Source organism: Poecilia formosa, unplaced genomic scaffold (genome assembly GCF_000485575.1).
Source record: "Poecilia formosa unplaced genomic scaffold, Poecilia_formosa-5.1.2 Scaffold1, whole genome shotgun sequence".
Lineage (NCBI taxonomy): Eukaryota > Metazoa > Chordata > Actinopteri > Cyprinodontiformes > Poeciliidae > Poecilia > Poecilia formosa.
The window spans coordinates 867,742-887,965 of NW_006799940.1; the positions used below are offsets into that span (position 1 = coordinate 867,742).

General features: G+C 36.6%; 1 protein-coding gene across 10 annotated transcripts in view; it reads left to right on the top strand.

The window, feature by feature from the left end:
• Nucleotides 1-6,107: 6,107 nt before the first annotated feature.
• syne2a (spectrin repeat containing, nuclear envelope 2a) overlaps nucleotides 6,108-20,224 on the top strand; it is a 120,466-nt gene continuing 106,349 nt past the window's right edge. For 9 of the 10 annotated variants that reach the window (XM_016667325.1, XM_016667002.1, XM_016667153.1 and 6 more), the window contains exons 1-22: nucleotides 6,108-6,184; nucleotides 6,422-6,517; nucleotides 8,565-8,626; nucleotides 9,724-9,819; nucleotides 9,909-9,986; nucleotides 11,156-11,248; nucleotides 11,344-11,540; nucleotides 11,798-11,997; nucleotides 13,084-13,184; nucleotides 13,531-13,620; nucleotides 13,767-13,880; nucleotides 13,949-14,086; nucleotides 15,427-15,591; nucleotides 15,666-15,778; nucleotides 15,866-16,034; nucleotides 16,155-16,251; nucleotides 16,914-17,098; nucleotides 17,193-17,345; nucleotides 17,430-17,567; nucleotides 18,245-18,346; nucleotides 19,410-19,565; nucleotides 19,660-19,818. In XM_016667325.1, the coding sequence (XP_016522811.1) occupies nucleotides 6,445-6,517; nucleotides 8,565-8,626; nucleotides 9,724-9,819; nucleotides 9,909-9,986; nucleotides 11,156-11,248; nucleotides 11,344-11,540; nucleotides 11,798-11,997; nucleotides 13,084-13,184; nucleotides 13,531-13,620; nucleotides 13,767-13,880; nucleotides 13,949-14,086; nucleotides 15,427-15,591; nucleotides 15,666-15,778; nucleotides 15,866-16,034; nucleotides 16,155-16,251; nucleotides 16,914-17,098; nucleotides 17,193-17,345; nucleotides 17,430-17,567; nucleotides 18,245-18,346; nucleotides 19,410-19,565; nucleotides 19,660-19,818 (2,679 nt within the window). In that variant the 5' untranslated portion in view covers nucleotides 6,108-6,184; nucleotides 6,422-6,444. Of the gene's footprint in view, nucleotides 6,185-6,279; nucleotides 6,518-8,564; nucleotides 8,627-9,723; nucleotides 9,820-9,908; nucleotides 9,987-11,155; nucleotides 11,249-11,343; nucleotides 11,541-11,797; nucleotides 11,998-13,083; nucleotides 13,185-13,530; nucleotides 13,621-13,766; nucleotides 13,881-13,948; nucleotides 14,087-15,426; nucleotides 15,592-15,665; nucleotides 15,779-15,865; nucleotides 16,035-16,154; nucleotides 16,252-16,913; nucleotides 17,099-17,192; nucleotides 17,346-17,429; nucleotides 17,568-18,244; nucleotides 18,347-19,409; nucleotides 19,566-19,659; nucleotides 19,819-20,224 lie in introns of those variants that run through there. The other variant, XM_016667040.1, reaches the window with a different exon arrangement.

Consider the following 20,224-nt stretch of genomic DNA (forward strand, 5'->3'; position numbering starts at 1 on the left):
GTAAGTTGTTTTTTTGCTACTAGTACATTTAGCAGTGTTGACTGACAGCGCTAAGACCCGCCTCTTGGCTCTGATTAGTTGTTTTTGTTTGGAAGTGGTGCATTTCTTCATGGCAGTAGCAGGAGGGAGATGGTGAAGGAGATTGATTCACAGATTATTTGTCTCATATTTAACTTTCACAACATGGTGACATCTTTAGTAAAAACAGAAAACATTTTTTAATAAAAGTTTCATATTGTAGCTTTCAGTGTCTTAGCTCCTCTTTTTCATTGGCTATAAACAACACTTTTGCTGTTGGGTGAGTAAATGTTCAACTGGGTCCAGATCCGCCTCTAAAAATTCAAACATGTCAGGTCAGTTCCACTTTTCCACTTCCAGTCTTCACCACATTTAACACAAGAGTTTCAGACTTTCCATGACTTATAATCAGGAGCAAAATCAGACAAAAAGTTGTGTGATATGTCCACAGATTCAGAAACTTGCAGCTGTAGTCACAACCAAACGGTCAGAGGTGGGCAGAGTACCCAAAAGGTATCCTGAAGTAAGCTTAGCACTACTTCAACATATTTTTACTCAAGTAAAAAGTAGAAATATAGGGTAGAAAAAAAAAAACTCCTAAAAGTAAATTTTATCAAGTTATTAAGTAAATGGAAAGAGTTATTATTCCGCTCTGGCTCTACTTTCTCCACACTTTTCAGATTTCCTGTTTGCATGCATCAATAATTTCCCGTAACACAGGCCACAACGTTTATAGATTACATAATTGCTTACACTGTATTCCTTAAACATCATATTTGGACATTTTATCCTCAGTTACTTTCAAAAAATAAGATATAATTTTATATTGAGTGACTCAAGTCAGTATCTAGAGAAGTTCAGGAGCTTTTTACTTTGCCATATTAGCAGAACCATGTATGCATTACTTATGTGTTCATCAATTATTTCCACATGATGGCATTAATGTTTTCATCAGCTTGTGCAGGCCGTTCATCTGGTTTCCCAGCTCTGAATTTGTGGCCCCAAGCGCAGCGAAAGCTCTCCGTTCTCAGAGGCAAAGTGTACAGACAGCTGGGCATTGGTTATCGATTTTTGTCAATGAGGCAGTTGTGAAGCTAAATCCATTGTGCTGTAATGCAGAGTAAGGACTTCAGCAGAATTATGTAACCAAGTTAAACGTTTTATCCATCACTAAAGCAGGGAAATTGACTCGAAAGGTCATATGTGATTTTAGAGGATCATCCTCAAGCAGCATCTAACCTAAAAAAACTTTCCTGGAATCACTAACCGCATAAAACATCCACTCAGCACCAAACAGGCAATACGGAGGTTTATTCCCGTTCAATTAGTTAAAATGCAAACCCAAACTGTGATTCATTGGCTATAAATAGCTCACTAATTCTCCAAATGGAGCAAACACTAAAACACATGAGTACAGAACTGTTTAAAAGGAGCAGTCAATTTAAATAAAGCGAGCTCTTAATACTTGTATGTACAAGACTTACACATTTTTCCCTTTACCCATTTTATTATGTGTGAAATCCAGAGTTAGACCTCACCAATTAAAACAAACTTTCACAACAAAGTAAGTCAACAAAATGACCAGAGTTAAGGACAATAATTTTATTTGATCCATATTAATGAAAATTCAAACAAAGTTGGACTTCAGGATTGATGAGACAGGAATATCACAGGTGAACAGGATGGTAGGAAGGTCAGTGAGAAGGCTCTGAAAACGTGAAAAAAGATCAGGGTCAAGTATTTCCAATTTAATTTATTAGCCAGGAATAAGAAATGTGCATAGAACCAATAAGTTAATCTAGAAACAAACCAAAAAAATTACAGATGTTTCAATGGTGACCTATAACAGGGCCCAATAGCCTAAATAAAATACTAATTGAAATACACTTTATGGAAATTATTGTTAGTAATTTTCCACAAAATTCAATCGCTAGTGTTAAAAACTTACAAAAATATTTATGAAAAATGTGAATTAGTCTGAAGTAGTCTTAAAGACAGACAAGTTTAAAGAGAAATAAAACAACATTGTTACAACAGGCTGATGTTTTTATCATTACTGACAAATAAAACCATCAAAGAACCTCTAAAATATTCAACTTGATTCTGATGATGGAAAAACAAACTATTGAGGAAAATGTGGGTTAATTGCATCTAATATCATGATCACAATATTTAAGAATATCAAAATTACACGTTCAAAAATAGTAAATACACAAATTTTAAATATTAAATTCTTATTCAAAACATAGTTGAGTAACTATGTTTATTGAGTAATGATCAATAAACAGATGTTTTTCAAAGATTTTATCCAAATTTTATTGTAAATGTATCGTTACTGAAATATTACTGTAATTGATGCCAGATCATTTTTAGTTTTATGCATTTGTGTTTTCTGTGCCTGTGATACATTTGGTGACACCAGTCTGATGTAGCATGAGAAACTTTAGAAGGCAAAGAGGTGCTAGAGTGTTAAAGTTATTAAAAAACTACTAATAAGCCGTTTCACTGTCTCAATGTCAAGCAGACATTAAATCATTGTTGAGATGAAAATAATAAAATTAACTTTTTTTAAACAATAGCTGGATAAACTACTTGCTATGTTGGGTCTATATTTGCTATGAAGCCAAAACTGAATGACAGCAACAGGTTATAATTTATTTATCTCAAGCCCCATCACTAGTGCAACTTCCACCAAAATTATAGTACGTTCACCGAACTGTTGGCCTTATTATTTTTTTTAAGTCTTGTTTAGAGACATAGGGAGGTAGAAAAAACCAGAGAGCACTGGGAGGCAAACCAGGAACTCATTATGTCCCAATAGAGATGATTTTAGGGATTTGGTGCTCTGATGAAATCTCATTTTGTCATTTAAAACGAGAAAATCTTTTTAGTTTAGAATCCATCTGCACAGAGGTAGTGAAAATCTACACTCACATATGATCATATTGCTTTAATCCAACTATGCATCATAGGTTAAAATATATTAATGAACTTACTGTCCTTCACTGCCGCATCCTTCTTCTTCCCTAAAATAGAGAAAAATCAAAGACATATTAATCACACTGATGTACATATCTAAAATATTATACACAGACTCTCAAACATTTAAGCTACATATCTGAAAAGCACTATGATCATTTGATTTAGATTGTTTACATTGAAATAGTCTGTTATGTTACACTCCATCCAAATCAACTGTATTCTACTTCACACAGCATATCTCTAGTTCATAATATGTCTTGCCCTTCAACTTACCCCCGTAGGAAATTCTGTAAAAAATGACGGACATTACGCCAAATCCAATAACTACATCCCTGTATGGCCCCATGAAGTAAGGGCCCATTTCGGACCACCATCTCCTAACGGCACGCACAGGCATCTGTGGGGGAAAAAACAAACAATAGAACTCACTAAACTTGACTCAAATCTGCAATAAATCTAAACAATAAAAAATAAAACATTGGCTTGCATGCCTCCTAAGTTAGGCTGAGATTTTACTTCTTCGTTTCCTTGAAGAAGGTATTTATAACTATTGTTATATTTAACATAGAGCCAGCTGATAACCTCAAGAGAGCTGCCATGTCGCTTAGAAACGATGGAGGAAGACATAGTTTGTAAGTTAGTGAGAAAGGACCACTGTTTTTGTGCCAACTGTGAAGCTACAAAATGCTACCAACTACCAGCTTCTACTTAGTCATTTTAAATGCACCATTAACCGTCCGAGAAAGACTTAGTGATTGATAAGCAAAGATGAGACTACTTAATCTCAATTTTATTTGAAAATATCGATTCGCTAATGAATAAACTGCTCTGCCATCACTGGCTAACCCCAGCGTTAGCATTAAGCTAACCTGCTAGCTACGTACAGCTGCAAGAACAGTCCATTCAAACATGAAATATAGCGACTTATTCATTTAAGATGAATAAATTAAGTCGGCATGTGTTAAACTGACATCACCATAATATCTCAGAAATGTAAAATGCAAATAAATACTCACATTTCAGTTTGTCGAGCTGCAGTTAGAAGGTCAAACGGCCGCGTTAGCTAAACGTCAAAGTCGAGGGGAAAAGACTTCTTCTCCTTTCACAAACTGTGAGGTGCTGCGGTTCCATTTTGGTTAGGAGCGCCCCCTAATGGTTAACTAGAACTGATAACTATGTCGTGAGCAGTTGGCTCCACCTTGTGGATAATTATTAAAACAAGGTTTAGAGCTAGTATTTGGTCACTTAACATTTTGACTTTGCCAAATTTAAATAGCATAAATATCATTAAAATGTTGCATAGTTTTCGAGTAATGTAAAAGATTAACACAAAATAAGAACATCTTATTGATCTTATTTAAAGTAAATAAGATCACTTATTTACTTTAAATAAAGTAAATATTTATTTACTTTATTTAAAGTAAATAAATATTTACTTTAAATAAAGTAAATATTTACTTTATGATTGTCTTACAATGTGATTTGTAAGACAATCACATTGTCTTACAAATGTTTTGTAAGACAAAAAATGTTTTGTCTTACAAAACATTTTTTGTAAGATTCACAAAAAATGTTTTGTTCCACTGGCAGATTATTTCACTTATAACTAATACTTTTATTTTTAATCAATATTAAGATATTAAGGACGTATTAACTTAAATAAAAGCTCATATTTCTTGCTGAATGTTACTTGTAAATTAGTTTTGTCTTATTTCACACGTACTAAGATATTTGCACTAGAAACTAGACCAAAATTACTAGGTAAGATTTTGTGTTTTTGCAGTCATAGCATAAAATCTCTGCATTCAAAATCCCTTTTTATTAGCCACAGGCAGCAATGTGATTTTCTGAGAACAGACAATTGCATTTCCATTAACTGTAAGTCATAACCAATCAAATAAAGCGTAAAAACACCTAAAATATATTCCTATGTATCAAATGAAGCTCTACCATCATAAATGAGTTTCCCCTTTTTGAATTAAATTACAGAAATAATTACGTTTTTCAGTGAGAATCTAATTTATTGAGATGACTTTGCGCTAATCGCAACCAATCTGCCCCACAGTAACTGTCCTTTTTCTCAAGTTCATTAACTCACAGCTTAACTTCATTAAATCACTTCTTTTATTCAGTTTCTCTGTTTCTCCCATTGCGTTAGCCAAAGCTCCCAGTTCACAGCTGCTGCATGACATGCAGACTCTCTGCTGGCTCTGCCTGCTCACCATAGCGAAGGAGTAAATAAAACTCTGGCACAGCGCTCAAGGGTAAATGTGACACTATGTAACAACACAGACATTTAAAGCAGCCTTGTGTTTTCAGGTGGAAGGGAATTTAAATAAAAAAGACTTATAAAACATTAATACCTAATTTTACAATTCAATGTACTGGATTTTCTTAGAAACATTTGTTGTGAATTGGTGCTAGATAAATGAGCTGAGCTGAATCGAATAGAAGCTTAGAAATAATTCACATTGGATTTTATTCTTTCACTTTTAAAGGAATCTGAAGTCATTTCTCATAAATGCTTCAAAGCCAACGACTTTACCAGTTTCCCTATTTTCAACTTGTTCATCATTACTGCCTTTCTAAAGGAGAAATTCCCATAAAATGAAGTGATACTTCTGTTTTGTTTTTTCAGACTGCACTGCAAAAACAGAAAATCCTACCAAGTTCTAGGTCAAATATCGTATTATACTTGAATTAAGACAAATCTGACTCACAAGTAACTTTTCAGTAAGATGTAGGAGCTTGATTAATGCAATAATTCCTTAATATTGATTTAGAAAATACTAGTCCCACTGCTAGATTTTGAAAAAAAAAAATACTTTTTGTTAATCAATATTAAGAAATTATTTTGACTTAAACAACCTCCTGTATCTTGCTGAAAAGCTACTTGTAAGTTCATTTTGTCTTAATTCAAGTGCGATAAGATACTTGATCATATTTTGTGTTTTTCAGTGCTTTTTGCCCGGGTTATGAATCTGATCTGAGAGCTGTGAAGTCCCAGAAAAGGTGGGACTTTCCTCTGCAGCTCCAATGGGCAGCAGGCGCCGCGCTCAGCCATGAGCGCCTGAAGGCCACGCCGCGTTCGAAGGCATTCGTGAATGTGTCAGCTGAGGAGGAGAACAGCTGAGCGAACAAGCTCCACTCTCAGATGCTGTGATATTCTGCTGCCGCGCTCCAGGTATGTTGAAGAGCAGGTCGTCTATTTCTGTACGCTCACACTGGCTGAAGCTCGATTTTAGAAACTGTTGAGCTCTTTGGTGGAGAGTTTGCATGTGTGTGCTTGTATGAGTGTGTGCGCGGTGAAACGAGGGTGTGTGCGTGAGCTTCAGATGCGTTCCTGACATGACCTATCAAGCAGTCGACTCTCTGGAAATGTTCAGGTTTGATTTTGCTGCTGTGTTTGTTTTGTTTCCAGAAGTTTGCTGAAGTTCAGGCAGCATGGCTTCGGGGTCGGAGGGAGACGATGGAGGCATTCCCCTGGACATCGACAATGTCCACATGCTCCTCCAAGGTCAGGCTATTTCTGCTCTGCTGTGGATGTTGACGTGATGTTGGGCCATGTGTTGGTTTTGTTCTGCTCCCACAACGGAAATAAGTGATAAAAATGATAAAATAAAATAAAAAGTCTTGTTAGATTTTCTGGTTTGTGCCAAGAGTCTAGTTTTAATTTCTCTTTAGTCTTTTGCTTTCTGTTTGTCATGTGATAAGATTAACATATATTTTGTAATTCAGGAAAAAACTGTAATTGCAGGAGTGAAAAAACTAAATTTGCGTATTGCACTGCAAAAACACAAAATCTTACCAAGTGTTTTTGCCAGTGCAGATAGATATCTTAGTGCACTTGAAATAAAACAAAACTAACTTACCAAAAACTTTTCAGCAAGATCTAGGAGCTTATTTTAAATAAATAATTACTGAATTTTGATTTAAGTATTAATTCCACTGGCAGATTTTTTTCACTTACAAAACAGGAAAATGTTTTGTTTTCTACATTTTTCAACTTGTTTTGAGAATGGTATTTTTTACAGTGCAGGGACAGAATTATTTTCCTGTTTAATTTAATTATTTAACCAACAGCCTATTTAAAATACTCTGCACAGCCTCGTTGATGAAATGTGCTACACAATAAACTTAATTTGACTAAGATCTAACAAAATAAACACATCTATACTCTTATTGTCTTGACAAATATTTATTGTCTTTTTGCTTTTTTGTTTCACCTCGATGCTTCAGATGATCAAAAACATTTTAAAATCAGTCAAATTTCACCAGAGGAAAAACAAAATGCTGTATTTCTAATACCATAAATGGAAAAACAACAATCCTGCCCTTTGTGGAAATATAATTCATAAAATAACTGTTAATTTATTTGATTCTCCATGTCAAGAAGAACCAGACCAGACCTTACACTGCAAAAACACTGCAAAAACACTGCAAAATATATATATATATATATATATATATTTTTTTTTTTTTAATAAAAACCTCACAGCTAAATAAATCACGGCGGTGGAGGAGTGATGATGTGGGGTTAAGCTTATAGAAACAGTCACTCTCTTTCTAGAGGATTTCACCAAAAAATGTTTGATGGTTTTAAACTCAAACAAACTATAATATCATAAAAATTAAAAATAAATCAGATGCAAAGAGTTTAAAGTGAACGTGCCTTAGCATGTCTAGTTGCTCATTTACAGACTTCGTTTTCACACAGAGAAACGTATTAAACAAGAGCCGCCTCTCCTATTGTTTGCTCTTCAAATGCTATGTGAACAGGGTGGAGTCGAGCAATTAGCGGAATCTGCCTTGGCAGGCTCCAAAACAAACGGAAAAACTGCAAACGTGATCAGATTCAGGCGCATTTTTATGAACAACAGCAAGTTTGTGGACAGAAAGCTCAAGTTTTTCTGAAAAAGGTGAAATTAGATTGATGTAGGAGTCCAGAAACATCTAATGTTTAATTTGAGCTGCAGTGTGTTTTGGTCTGCAGTGTGTGCTTAGTGACAGAGTGTGTGTGTGCGTGTGTGTGTGTGTGTGTGTGTGTGTGTGTGTGTCTCCGTCTTGGAGGCGATCCCGTCCTGCAGGCAGATCCTGCTTCTTACATTTACTTTAGTCTAATGAGGAAGCCAAACGCTCTCCAGCTGCACCAGAGGGAAGGAAGAAGAAGAAACAATTTAAACAGTTTTAAATGGATTGTTTTATTTTTTAGTCATCATTCATGGGCAAAATTAGCTAAAGATTAAAAACATGGAGTTTAGAAAGGTCCATTTCTCAGACATAGGTGAGTGATTGGTGTGCTTGTACTGATTTAATCCACATCAACAGTCCAGTTTATCACTTTAAACTCTTGATTTTACTCAGGTTTGATCATTTTTGTGCCACGAGTGTTGAAGAAACTCACAAATTTGCAATGAGGCATAAAGTAGGATGTTTGGTTAAGGATTTTTAGTAGATATTGTTGGTTTTGCAGAACTGGAAATCACAGCACATGAGCGTGTCGATCACATCATATTATGCCAGAAATCATAAAACATATGAATAATTTTCTCTTTTTTTAACAGTGGAGCATGAACAGATCCAGAAAAGGACATTTACCAACTGGATAAACGCTCAGCTTGCCAAGGTTTGTTGGAAAATCGTGATTCTTTTTCTGTGTCAAGATCACAAAAAACGTTTCCAAGAGAAATCTGCAGAGTTTGTGTCACACTCGAATCCTAAAATACATTTTCTCTCTGCAATCCGTTGCTCTTTTCTGCGTTTGGATTTTAAAAAACAGCCTGTTTGTTAATGTGGAGCATGACGTCCCGTGTCAGAACAAACCAGTGCATGTCTCCTCGCTGTTCCTGATCCGTTGCTAAGCTGAACAAAGCAGCGTTTGGAGCTCGGCTCGCTGACTCACCGGTCAGAGATCAGTGAAGCACCTCGTGCCGACTCCCTTTGGACGGAGACGCCGAGCTGCTGACATGGAACGGGAGTATTAATAGAGCTCCAGTGGAGCAGAACGGGACGTAATGTGAGCCCAGACCCTTCATAACTACATGTAACACTGACTGAGCTCCTGACCTGCAGAGGTCCAGAACCTGGAAGCTGTTTCTGTCAGCTGAGGTCAGACAAAAGAACCAGGAAATATTTATGTTTTAGGGTTTTGGTGCCCTTCACGTTGAAAGTTATGCTTTCACTTTCTCTCAAATCAGTTTCTGTTCTCCAACACTCTAAAAGGAAATTAGTTGAACCAACTTAACTGAATTGCTTCAATAGGTAACAAGTAATTCAATTAAGTTTAACCAACCAAATTTATTAAGTTGCACCAACTCAATAAATTCATTTTGTTCAGCTTAATAAGTTAAGTTGGATAAACTTTCCAATTGAAGCAATTCAATTAAGTTGGTTCTTGTATATTCATTTTTCAGAATCTTTAAAAAGCTAAAATAACGTGTCAAAACATACATTTAAAATAATTTAAATTTTAGCTGTATTTTAAGAACAATGTGAGTGACAATGTAATTTCAGATATTTTAGTTTTTTAGTTAAACCAAGGGTGTCCAAACTTTTCACCAAGTGAGCCAAAATGATAAACTATTTTCTTGTTGACATAAATTGCATTTTCAAGGCAGCAGGTGAATTTTCATTTTCAACTTAAACCACCTTAAATGTTTTACAGTGTAAGCTAAAAGTTCACTGCCCTTACTGGACCAGTATGTTTTTATTTAACCCTTTCAGAGACGTTCACCCTCCTACGTGTCGGACTTATTTTCGGACCTCAGAGATGGATCACGGCTTCTGGACCTGCTGGAAGTGATGAGCGGTCAGTCGATGGTGAGGAATGACTCCAAACGCCTCCAAAATACAACATGAGTTCAGAGCTAATGCTAAAAGAAGCTAAAGCTGCTCATTTGTTTTTCCAGAAAAGACAAAGAGGTCGAGGAGTTTTCCAGCAGAGGGCCAATGTTGAAACGGCTCTGGACTTTCTCAAGAAAAAATCTGTAAGTTTATTCAAATTTAATTTCACAAAAACATTGGAACACAACAATTCAAAGAAGTGATTGAGGGCGGTAGCAGAACAGATGTGCAGGGGCGTGTCTAGACTTTTTTCTTTCAGGTGGCCAAGCAGGAGGTGAACTGTAGAAAGGTGGTACAGTAAAATTGTAATTTCTTTTAAATGCACTGCAGTTTTAAAATTCAATAAACAGTGGGACAAAATTTGAATAATTATTTACCCAAACAAAAGCAGGGGTAGACTACATAAGATTTATTTTCTTCACGCTGCTCCTTTTAATTCAAAACATTTGTTTATGTCAACATGTAATATGTTAATTTTAAATTGTAAAAGAATGAGACGTGGATCTTTTTTAGCATGTGAAATAGATTTGTTCATTATTATGGCTTAGGGTTAGTGCTAATCTTAGCTTAGCATAGCATAACTGTACAAGGTTTCCCCCAGAAAACTTGCTAAGCCCAGTGGTTGGTTGCTAGGTCATGTTTTTGAGTTAAAAATGTTTAAAGGTGACAGGAAATTTGAAAGTATCACTTGATAATGATGTGTTATTGAAAGATTGGAAGATTAATACCTGAACACCAACTATAAAATTTTTAAAAATGCAAACATTTTAAGAAGACTAAAATAAATAGCAATGCTTAGCCTGGTGAGGGCACAAGAAAAGCCTGGTGGCCCGCCAGGCTTATAATACGCTGGGGGAAACTCTGCTGTATATAACTCCCTTTTTAGCATCTTTATGCTAACTATATTCAACTAATCAATTAAAAGTCAAAATTATTAAACTATCATACACTATAAATTGTAATCAACTGTTTAATTACTCACTTTCCTCTTTTATTAAGAGTTTTTTTTTGTGCAGTAAACTGGAGTTGCTTTTTAAAATTACTATTATTAAATATGATAAACATTGACCTGCCAATGGCACTAGAGGTTGAAGTTAGCCACTTTGCTAACATCTCATGTATTTAAAATAAAAAAAATGCTAATGACAACAAAAAGAGCATTTCTGGTATCTGCTGACATGAAAATGCTAATCTATGCATGATATGACCAAAGTGAGCCAAACAGATTTCAGCCACATAAACTTCAATTTAAGGTAAAACAAATAAAAGTTAAGGATAACCGTCATGCTAAGTAGAATCGTTTTGCGTTTAGATCAAGCTGGTGAACATAAACATCCCAGACATCACAGACGGACGTCCATCCATCATCCTTGGCCTTGTTTGGACCATCATCCTCCACTGCCACGTGAGCAAAACGCCAGACTCTTTTAAATATATTTTATCATTTTATGCCATTTATTCATTGGTTTCAAGGCTTTTTTCCAACTTGACATGTTTCAGATTGAGGAGTTGGCCAGTGCGTTGTCCTTTAGCTCCCGTCATTCCTCCCTGGACTCTGTGTCGAGCCTGGACTCCTGGTCCGGCAGCCCGGTCCCGGCCAGTCTGGTCCCTGCTGGGCGGGTATCACCTCTGCACAGGCGCTTCCGTGTTTCTGCCAAAAAGGCCCTGCTCATGTGGGTCAGAGACCAATGCAAAAAGTAGGTCTAACACAGACACACACTTTTATTTTATGTTGCTTCGGGCCCCAAAAAGGCTTGTGCCGGCCCTGTAGAAGAAGTAAGAAATGCTGGCTCCTTCAGGACGGAGTTAAAAGTCACTTAAACCAAATGGATTTGGCTACTTTGGCAAAACAAATATGCAATAAACTCAAAATTGCGGGTGCCTGTTGATTTTGGGTGAATTTCCACAATCACAAAATTGTGAAAAACTGATTTACGGCTGTGATTCTGCACAGGGTTCACTGCACTGTCAACGTGAAAGACTTTAAGTCCAGCTGGAGAAGTGGGGAGGCCTTCCTGGCCATCCTGTGCTCACTCCGACCAGAACTGGTGGATCTGTGCCGGGTCCAGACCCGAAGCAACCTGGAGAACCTGGAGGAAGCTTTTCACCTGGCTGAGAGGGAACTCCACATTCCTCGCCTCCTGGAGCCCCAAGGTACGGCTGCATCAGCCATGCTATAATAACACATTAAAAAATTAACTACACTGCAAAAACACAAAACTTACCAAGTATTTTTATGTAGCTTCTAATGAAAATATATTAGTTCACTTGAAATAAGGCAAAACTAACTTAAAAGTAACTTTTCAGCAACATATATAGAAGTTTGTTTTAAGTTAATAATTTCCTAATATTGATAAAAAGTACTTTTTCCCACATTACAAGATTTAAAATGTACCAGTGGAACTACTAGAACTAAAATACCTGATTAATTCTATGTGAATTTCATCAATATAGCATTTTAAAAACACCAAAGTTGATTAAAGTTCTCACAAGAAAAAAAAAAAAAATAAGCCAAAACTTAAATAGAGTGTTTTCTGAATAAAACTGGTTAATTCATATGACTACAGTATATAAATACTATAGTATTTGGTATTACGGCCATAAATGGGGAAAAAATTGAGTAAACTTCCTAGAAATATTCTAGAAAAAAAATCTCCAAAATAGCAAAGCTGTTTTTTATTATTTTCTGAAATTAATCTCAAAATTTCTGATTTTTTCCTAGAAAAAAATTCACTTTATTTCCAAGTTTTCTAAAAAAAAAAATTAGCTTAATCTCAAAATTTCAAATTTTTTTCTTGTGTATTTTTGACTTGGCAAAACTCAGATATTTCAGATAAGGTTTTTTTTTATTGTTGTTTTAAATTCTGATATCAAGCTAAAAATGTCAGAATTTTTTTGTTTTCTACCAAATTTTTGACTTTTCAAAGTTTTTCAAAAATTTCTGAGATGAATCTCAGTTTTTTGTGGATATTTACAACTTTTTTTTCTCTCCTCAATGGCTGTGACATGGTGTCATAAATAAGTATTTTGTAATAATAAAAAGTAATTTATTGTGGCCTAATTAGCCACTAAATTGCAGGAAGTTGGTTAATAGGCAGTTATTACATGGTTTATTTCTGTGATTTAAATGTTTTTAATTTTATATGTTTTTATTTGCATATCCGGTTCCTAATTTCTTTGCATTTCAAAAACAATGCATTAAAGCAGCCAAGTTACATTCATGGCGATGGATCTTTCCAGATGTTGACGTTAGAGATCCGGATGAGAAGTCCATTATGACGTATGTGGCCCAGTTTCTGCAGTACTCCAACGATCTGCCAGCGCCTGATGATCACCTGCAGGTTAACATCAGAGCCTCTCTCAGTCAGCTTGTCCACCTTATTGAATTAAAAGAAAATTACTTTAGATTTGGAGTTTGTGTTTTTGCCCTGTTTTGTCATTTTACTCATTAAATATCCTGAATTATTAAGAAATGTCCAGTAATCTGATTGGTGCTAGGAGAGAATTTTGATGATTTTCTTTTTGTAGCCAATCAGAACAGATTAAGTTAGTTAAATAATGGCTGTCCTGCATGATTAGTTGGTAAATTTTAAGGAAGTGTTCAGTTCTTTCTCTCCGCTTTGAACCTCCCACCTTTCAGCTCATCTTCTCTTCCCTCTGTCTTTCTCTGAACTGGTGGTGGTGCAGCTGTTTCCTTTGGAGCAGCCTTCAGGTTTCTCCCCTGAGTGTTTGCATGCTCATGTCACTCCAGCAGCTGCTTTCACACCTTCACACCCGGTACATCTTTTCCTCTGCATTTGTCTGTTATTTGGGTGTATTCTCAAACAAAACACAGGCGATGTTGGGTTTATTTTGTCAGAAAATCTTTGTTATTCAGCTGTATTTGCAGCAGAAACGCTGTCATTCTCGGTATAAAATTGCAGGCGTCACCCAGCGAGCGAGTGCAGGACGCGACTCGTTGGCTGCAGCAGGCCTGTCAGGAGCTTTCAGAAACATGGACAGCTGCAGAGGGATCAAATTATGCAGAAAAATATCAGGTAAGGCACCAAAGCTTCTAAAATGTTTTAATTTTATATTCTATATATAGTAACTGGTTTTCTTTCAGGTGTACGAGAGCCTCACTGCTTCCTTTGCTGATCAGAGACGATCCGTTATGAAGCTCCTTGCAGCAGCAAGACGTCGCTCAGAACTAAACCAAGAACAGGAAGCTCTGAGGACGGCGTGGGATCAGCTGGAGGACGAGGTAGGATGATAAAAAGCTCCTGTAGCGCCACTACAGCTTCACTTTGCTAATTAAATTAAGGCTTTTGCTTTAGAGTCTTAGATTTTTCTTAGAAAGGGAGAGTATTATGCATTTTTCATACATAGTGCCATTTTTTATCACAATTAAGAAACTATGTTAGCATCAGCTGTTATGAAAATGCTACATGTTAAACATGTCTCAAAAGAAATTTAAAGCCTTGAAATTGAGCGTCTGTCTCTTTAAGAAGCTCCTGCTCTTTCTGACACTTCAGGAAGTCATCTCAACAATGCTCCTCCATTAAGCCTTTAAAATCGCTACTGGAAGTGGCTGGGAATATTATTCCAAACTGAAAAATGTAGAAAAATTGATTTGAGTGTTTCAGTTTGTCGTTGGGAAAAACATGCTAAGAAATAAATATTTTTAACATAAATATCACTGGTGCAAATATTACCACCAGTACGTCTGTAGAAATAAGCATCCTAACAACCCACTGAAAATAAATGTAACTGAAGCATATTTTATCAGAGTTTTATAGTCATTCAGTTAGTGTTGTGTAACATCCTTTTCCCATTCTGACGTTTTCCTCAGAATTCTGAGAGTAAAGTCAAAATTAAAATTCTGTGTCAAAATCTAAATAAATAACCAAACATTCTTCGGTTTATGTCGTTGTTGTTACTAGAGGAAAATAATCACATAAATGTTTCTTTCTTCTTATACGATTTGTAAACCTGCACTTTATCCACATTGAAAACCTGTCGAAAATGTTCTGAGTTTTAAGACTAGATCATGCATAATCAATGTAACAATTCTGATACTTTGGGGGAAAAAAAGTCAGAACTCTGAGAAAAAAAGTCAGAATTCTGCCACAATTTTTAAAAATCAGAATTCTGAAGAAAAAAATCTGAATTCTAAAATTACAAAAAAAGTCAGAATTCTGATTGTAAGGTCACAATTGTTAGAAATTGTTAGAAATTCTGCCAGAATTTTTAAAAAATCTGAATTTTTGAGAAAAAAATCTGAATTCTGAGACTGTAGTTACAATTGTTAGAAAAAAGTCAGAATTCAGACGACAAGATAGAGAATTCTGAGAAAAAACTCAAAAAAATTTCTAATTTATAAAAAATAAAATAAAAAATCAGAGGAAAAAATATTAGAATCCTGAATTTAAAGTCACAATTGTTAGAAAAAAGTCAGAATTCTGGGGAAAAAAACAAATCAGAATTTTGAGATTAAAGTGAAAAAATGTTTAGTGGCCCTAATTTATTTCTGTGTTAATACTTAACGCTGATAACAGAGTGTATGTGTTGAGAAAAGTTGGTACTGAGCCTGTCGTTGTTCAGCTGCGGCGGTGTGAAGCCGACCTGGAGCGGAGTCTTCCTCCTCCTCTGGACTCGGTCGTGTCGTGGCTGCAGAGAGGAGAGGCGGCGCTGAAAGACGAGGCAGAGACGACAGAAAGTCATGCAGAGGCCGCCAAACATGCAAGAGCAAAACAAGACCAGCTAAAGGTAGCTTTATTTTAAAGCAGCAGAAACTGATACATTCTGGAAAATGTACTAAATTAGCTGATTCTGTTTTTCAGACGTTGATCAAGGAGATGAATCATTATGTGACGCTCGCCGACTCGTTCCACAGTGTTGATGATTCAGGGAGTCCAGCGGTGCCTTCAGAAAAGCTGGACGACATAAAGACCCGGTGTGTGAAATAACTGTTAGACTTTCACCGGACGACGTAGCAGAATTCATCATTAATTTGTTACATTTTCCTAATTTTAAAAACCAGTTTGACTGGCGTCCGAGTCACCGCAAAGTACGAAATAATAAAGCTGGAATTCGAGGAATCTCATCACACGGTCCTGGATCTCCTGGGAGACGTCAAGGCAAAGGTCCGGTCCTGGGGACCTCCGTACGGATCCCAGCAGTCCATTCAGGTTCTTCTGCTTGACTGGCATGTGAGTTCACTTCTGAAAAGCAACAAGTAACATTTCGTCTAATATATATTATTATTACTACAGCAAATCTCTGTTTCTGAAAACAAGACAGTTTTATTGTCCTGTTTGATGTTTTTCCAGGAAACCGTGGAGCACCAAGGGTTGCTCCTGATTCTGACTGATGCTCTGCAAAGCCTGAAGGACAGGATGGATGTTTACACCAGCAAAGCTTCTCTGGGTATGAACTAGACGTTTACTCAGAGGTGCCAACAGTTACAAAAGTGTGTAAATTAGTTACAGACCAGTGTTTCCAAGCTTTTATTTTTATTAATTATGATGATTTTACATTTACTGTTGACAAAAACATGACATTTAAAGGGGACCTATTATTCAAGATTCTCATTTTGCATGTTTTGATACTTCCCCCTGCTTCTAAGGCAACTCGAGCGCTTAAAAAAAAACTAATTGTTTTTTGGTAATAAGTTTTTTTTTTTGGTGTTTGGAAAACAAACGGTTTCAAAAACTTCCCATGCCGTTACCAAGCAACCCAGGTGGAGCTCCAGCATGTTTGGTCAGCTGGTTTTACTGCTGTATGTGCTGTACAATGGCTGCTGGAAAAGACAAGTGTTTTGTTGTAGGATTACTATTCAGAAACAACTTGCTGCATTCATGTTGGTTGTGCAGGAGGCTTCACTTCTGCTTTTCAAAGCTGTACGATTATATAATTGCGCATCCTTTTGCAAATGGTACTTTTAATCTCACAAACAAGCCTCATCAGCATGTTCTATTTTATTTAATATGGCTGTATGTGTACTTAAACCCATTATCATGAATTCATTGCAGAGTGTTATATCCATCTTTAAGACGTAATGCTTTATTTCCACACACTTTATTTCCCAGGTGGAGATTCGCAGCGTGTCATTCGTCAGGTGAAGGAAGCAGAAAGCGAATCAGAGCTGGTCAAACAGATGACAGCGGCTGCTAAAGAAATGATGGACAGAATTGTGTCTGCATGGGACGTGTGCAACAAGAACCTCACTGCTCTTGAGACATGGCTGATGCAAACTTCAGCTGCAGAGACACAGGTAAGCTCAGCTAGATCATCCTGGAAATGTAATTGGAATAAAAATCCATCAAATTGGCTTTTGGTTCACTTTTTCTAAACGTTGGGCGTTGTAGGATATGAGCGAATGGAGTTCATGTCATGCTCGGTTGAATGAGGCGGGAAACTTCCTTATTGAAATGACAGAAGCTTCAATCAGCTCCAGTTTGGTGAAGCAGCTCAGCAAAGTCAACCTGCAGTGGGCCGAACGCATGAAGAAGACTGTGTTTGTAAGCAAGTTTTGGCACAAGGTGTACTACAAATTATTAAACAGTACAAATGAGGAATGACATAAATGTATTTTCTTTCTATAGGAAATAGAATCAGAACCTAAAGTTGGTCCCTCTTCTGCTCTGATGTTGGATTCACTAACACAGGAGGCAAGTTTGCTCCTGAGGCAGCCTCTGGATGTAGCTTCAGTCCCTCTAAAGGCCGTCAGACAAAAACTACAGGTGAGCTAATGTTAGACAAATAAAAGGCTGATTTTTCAGAAAGGATGTGTAATGCTAAATTCACATTTTGTTTGTTTTTACCTCCATTTTCAGTCTCAGCTGCTTTTAAAAACAAACCAAGCTCTTAAGAAAAATCACCCAGGTGTTTTTTGGTGTCTGGGAAATGAACAGTTTCAAAAACCTTCCAGGTTGCTAGGCACTGCCTGTTACCTAGCAACCCAGTGAAGCCCACTCTACTTCCTAGCAACCTTAGTGGAGCTCGCGCAAGTTTGGTCAGTTGGTTTTACCACTGTATGCACTGTACAATGGCTGCTAGAAAAGACAAGTGTTTTTTTGTTGACTTACCATCCAGAAACCACTTGGTGCATCCTTGCTGGTTGTGCAGGAGGCTCTGTTAATGCTTTTCAAAGATGTACAGTTCTATAATTCCACATCTATTTTCAGCCATTTTAATGTGCAAGCGTAAACGATGAGTTGGTGGGTGTGGCCAATTTGGATTTAAACAAAATACTCTAAAACAGCTCATTCTGTAAAGAGCTCAAAATATGCAGAACTGACCAGACTAAAATCTTATTATCTAAGAATGATTTTGTACAAAAAATGTAAAAAACGCATTCAGTGTTTAAATATTTATTTCAGGTCTGCTGTATTATTTCTCTCTTTTCTCTCCTTGTCAGTCCATTAGAACAAAGATTGGAGAGGTGGATGCATCAGCCAACGTCCCTTCTGCAGACCTTCAAATGGGCCAAAGAGAAAACCTTCAGCAAACACTCATAGAGGTAATGTGCAGAACTCAGACCTTCCTTATAGCTTCATCGAAAGCTAATACGATGAAATATCTTGCAAAAGTATTTGTACTCCTGCTATGATTTATTGCACATGTTCTCACCTTGCAACCACTTTAAAGTCAGAACTCCAATTCTGTGTCAATCAATGACAAAATCTGAATATGTATAACCCTTCTAAGTTTGTCTCAGGTCTAGTAGATTGAGTTAATTACGGACCAGATTTATTCTAACAAAAGAGGAAATAATGTTGGTGGTTAACATCAGTCCAACGGCTTCTGCCTCTAAACATTAAATAAAATATAATAAATAGCCCAAAACCTACAGAGGTTTTGGCCGCTAACTGCTCCCAATGAGCAGTTAGCGGCAGTTAGCAGTTGTAGAATTAAACCTAGCTAAAATGGACAACATTAATAATAACAGCTAAAACAAATACAACACATTGTACAATCCCTCATTAGACACTATATGGCTTTAGTTATATGTCATATAGTTAAGTTAAAATATATCTGTAAAGAAAACACAGAGCTGATCCTACAATGTAGCACAGTTACAAACAGCAACAGGAAAAAGGGGGTAGGAGCTGTTGGTTACTGGTTGCTATGGTAACCGCCAACTGCCCAGAACTTACCGGAACTTAATACACTGATAAATGTCAGGAGAAACAACTTAAACAAAATAAATTCAAAGAATAAACAAATTTTGACAAACTTCACATCTATAGTATTGTTAAAATAAAACACTATATGTGTGAATTATGATGCTAGTATATGAAAATAATGCCTGGTGCTGCATAAACAGCATAAACAATCTGATTCTGTGGGAAAAAAAAAAAAAAAAAATTGTCAGTAAAAGTTCAAAGTCTTTTTTTTTTTAGCTTAAAAGAGGGCCGGTTAGAAATTCACGCCAGGCTTTAGAATTTTTTTTTTTTGCTCCTAAAATTCTTATTTTCGGTTGCAGGTTGACAAAAGGTGGACAGATTTTATTGGTGTGATCACTGATGCAGCATTCTGTTTATAAGGAGCTGGACTTTTAATCTCTTCCGTCTTCGCAGCAGCTTGCTGAGGCAGAACGGTGCTGTGGGGATCTGCAGAGAGCGGCGTCCCAACTCGAGGGGCGTGTGGCTGAGCTCGATCACTGGAGCACCGAAGCCCTGGACTGTTATGATCAGCTGATGGAAAGGAAACACAGAGGAGGACAGTCTGCTGCCAAAGTTAGCAACCACAAAGACATCTTCTTAAACCGTTTTGGACAGATATATGTGCTCTGGATTTGTTTGAAACCATCTACTTTGATGCATCTTTTAGGTGTTGATCTCTCGAGGGTTGCAGCTGGCGCAGCAGGTGACTGCAGAGTCGCAGCATCTGGAAGCTTTTGTTGCAGAACGACAGAAAACTTCTCCTTTGCAGACTTTCAGTACCGCTGACATGCAGGACAAGACTGCAGCTGCAATCTCCCGAAGCCAGGCAAGTTCAGCTCAATAGGGCTGCAACTAACTGTTATCTAATCATTATGGTTTATCGTGTATGTATTTTGGTTATTTTGTCTTCTTGTGTCGTGTTGTCCACCTTTAATTGTTTCCACCTGTCTCTTTTCTAATCTCACCTGTGTGTTTTTTTTTTCTCTGCTGGATCCTTCAGTCATTTTGCGTCACTTACCTGCTACATCCTGTGTCTCCCTTCGTGTCTTGGACTTGTAACAGATTTCTGACAGCATTAAAACATTTTATACTACTTCAGCCATGTTTCACCTCATCTACCTAAAGAAATCACGACAAATAATTTTAATTATGGATTAATTTATGGATTATTCTGACAATCGGATTAAAAAAAAAGGCATATTCTCCAGATTTTTCTTTTGCAACATCAGAAA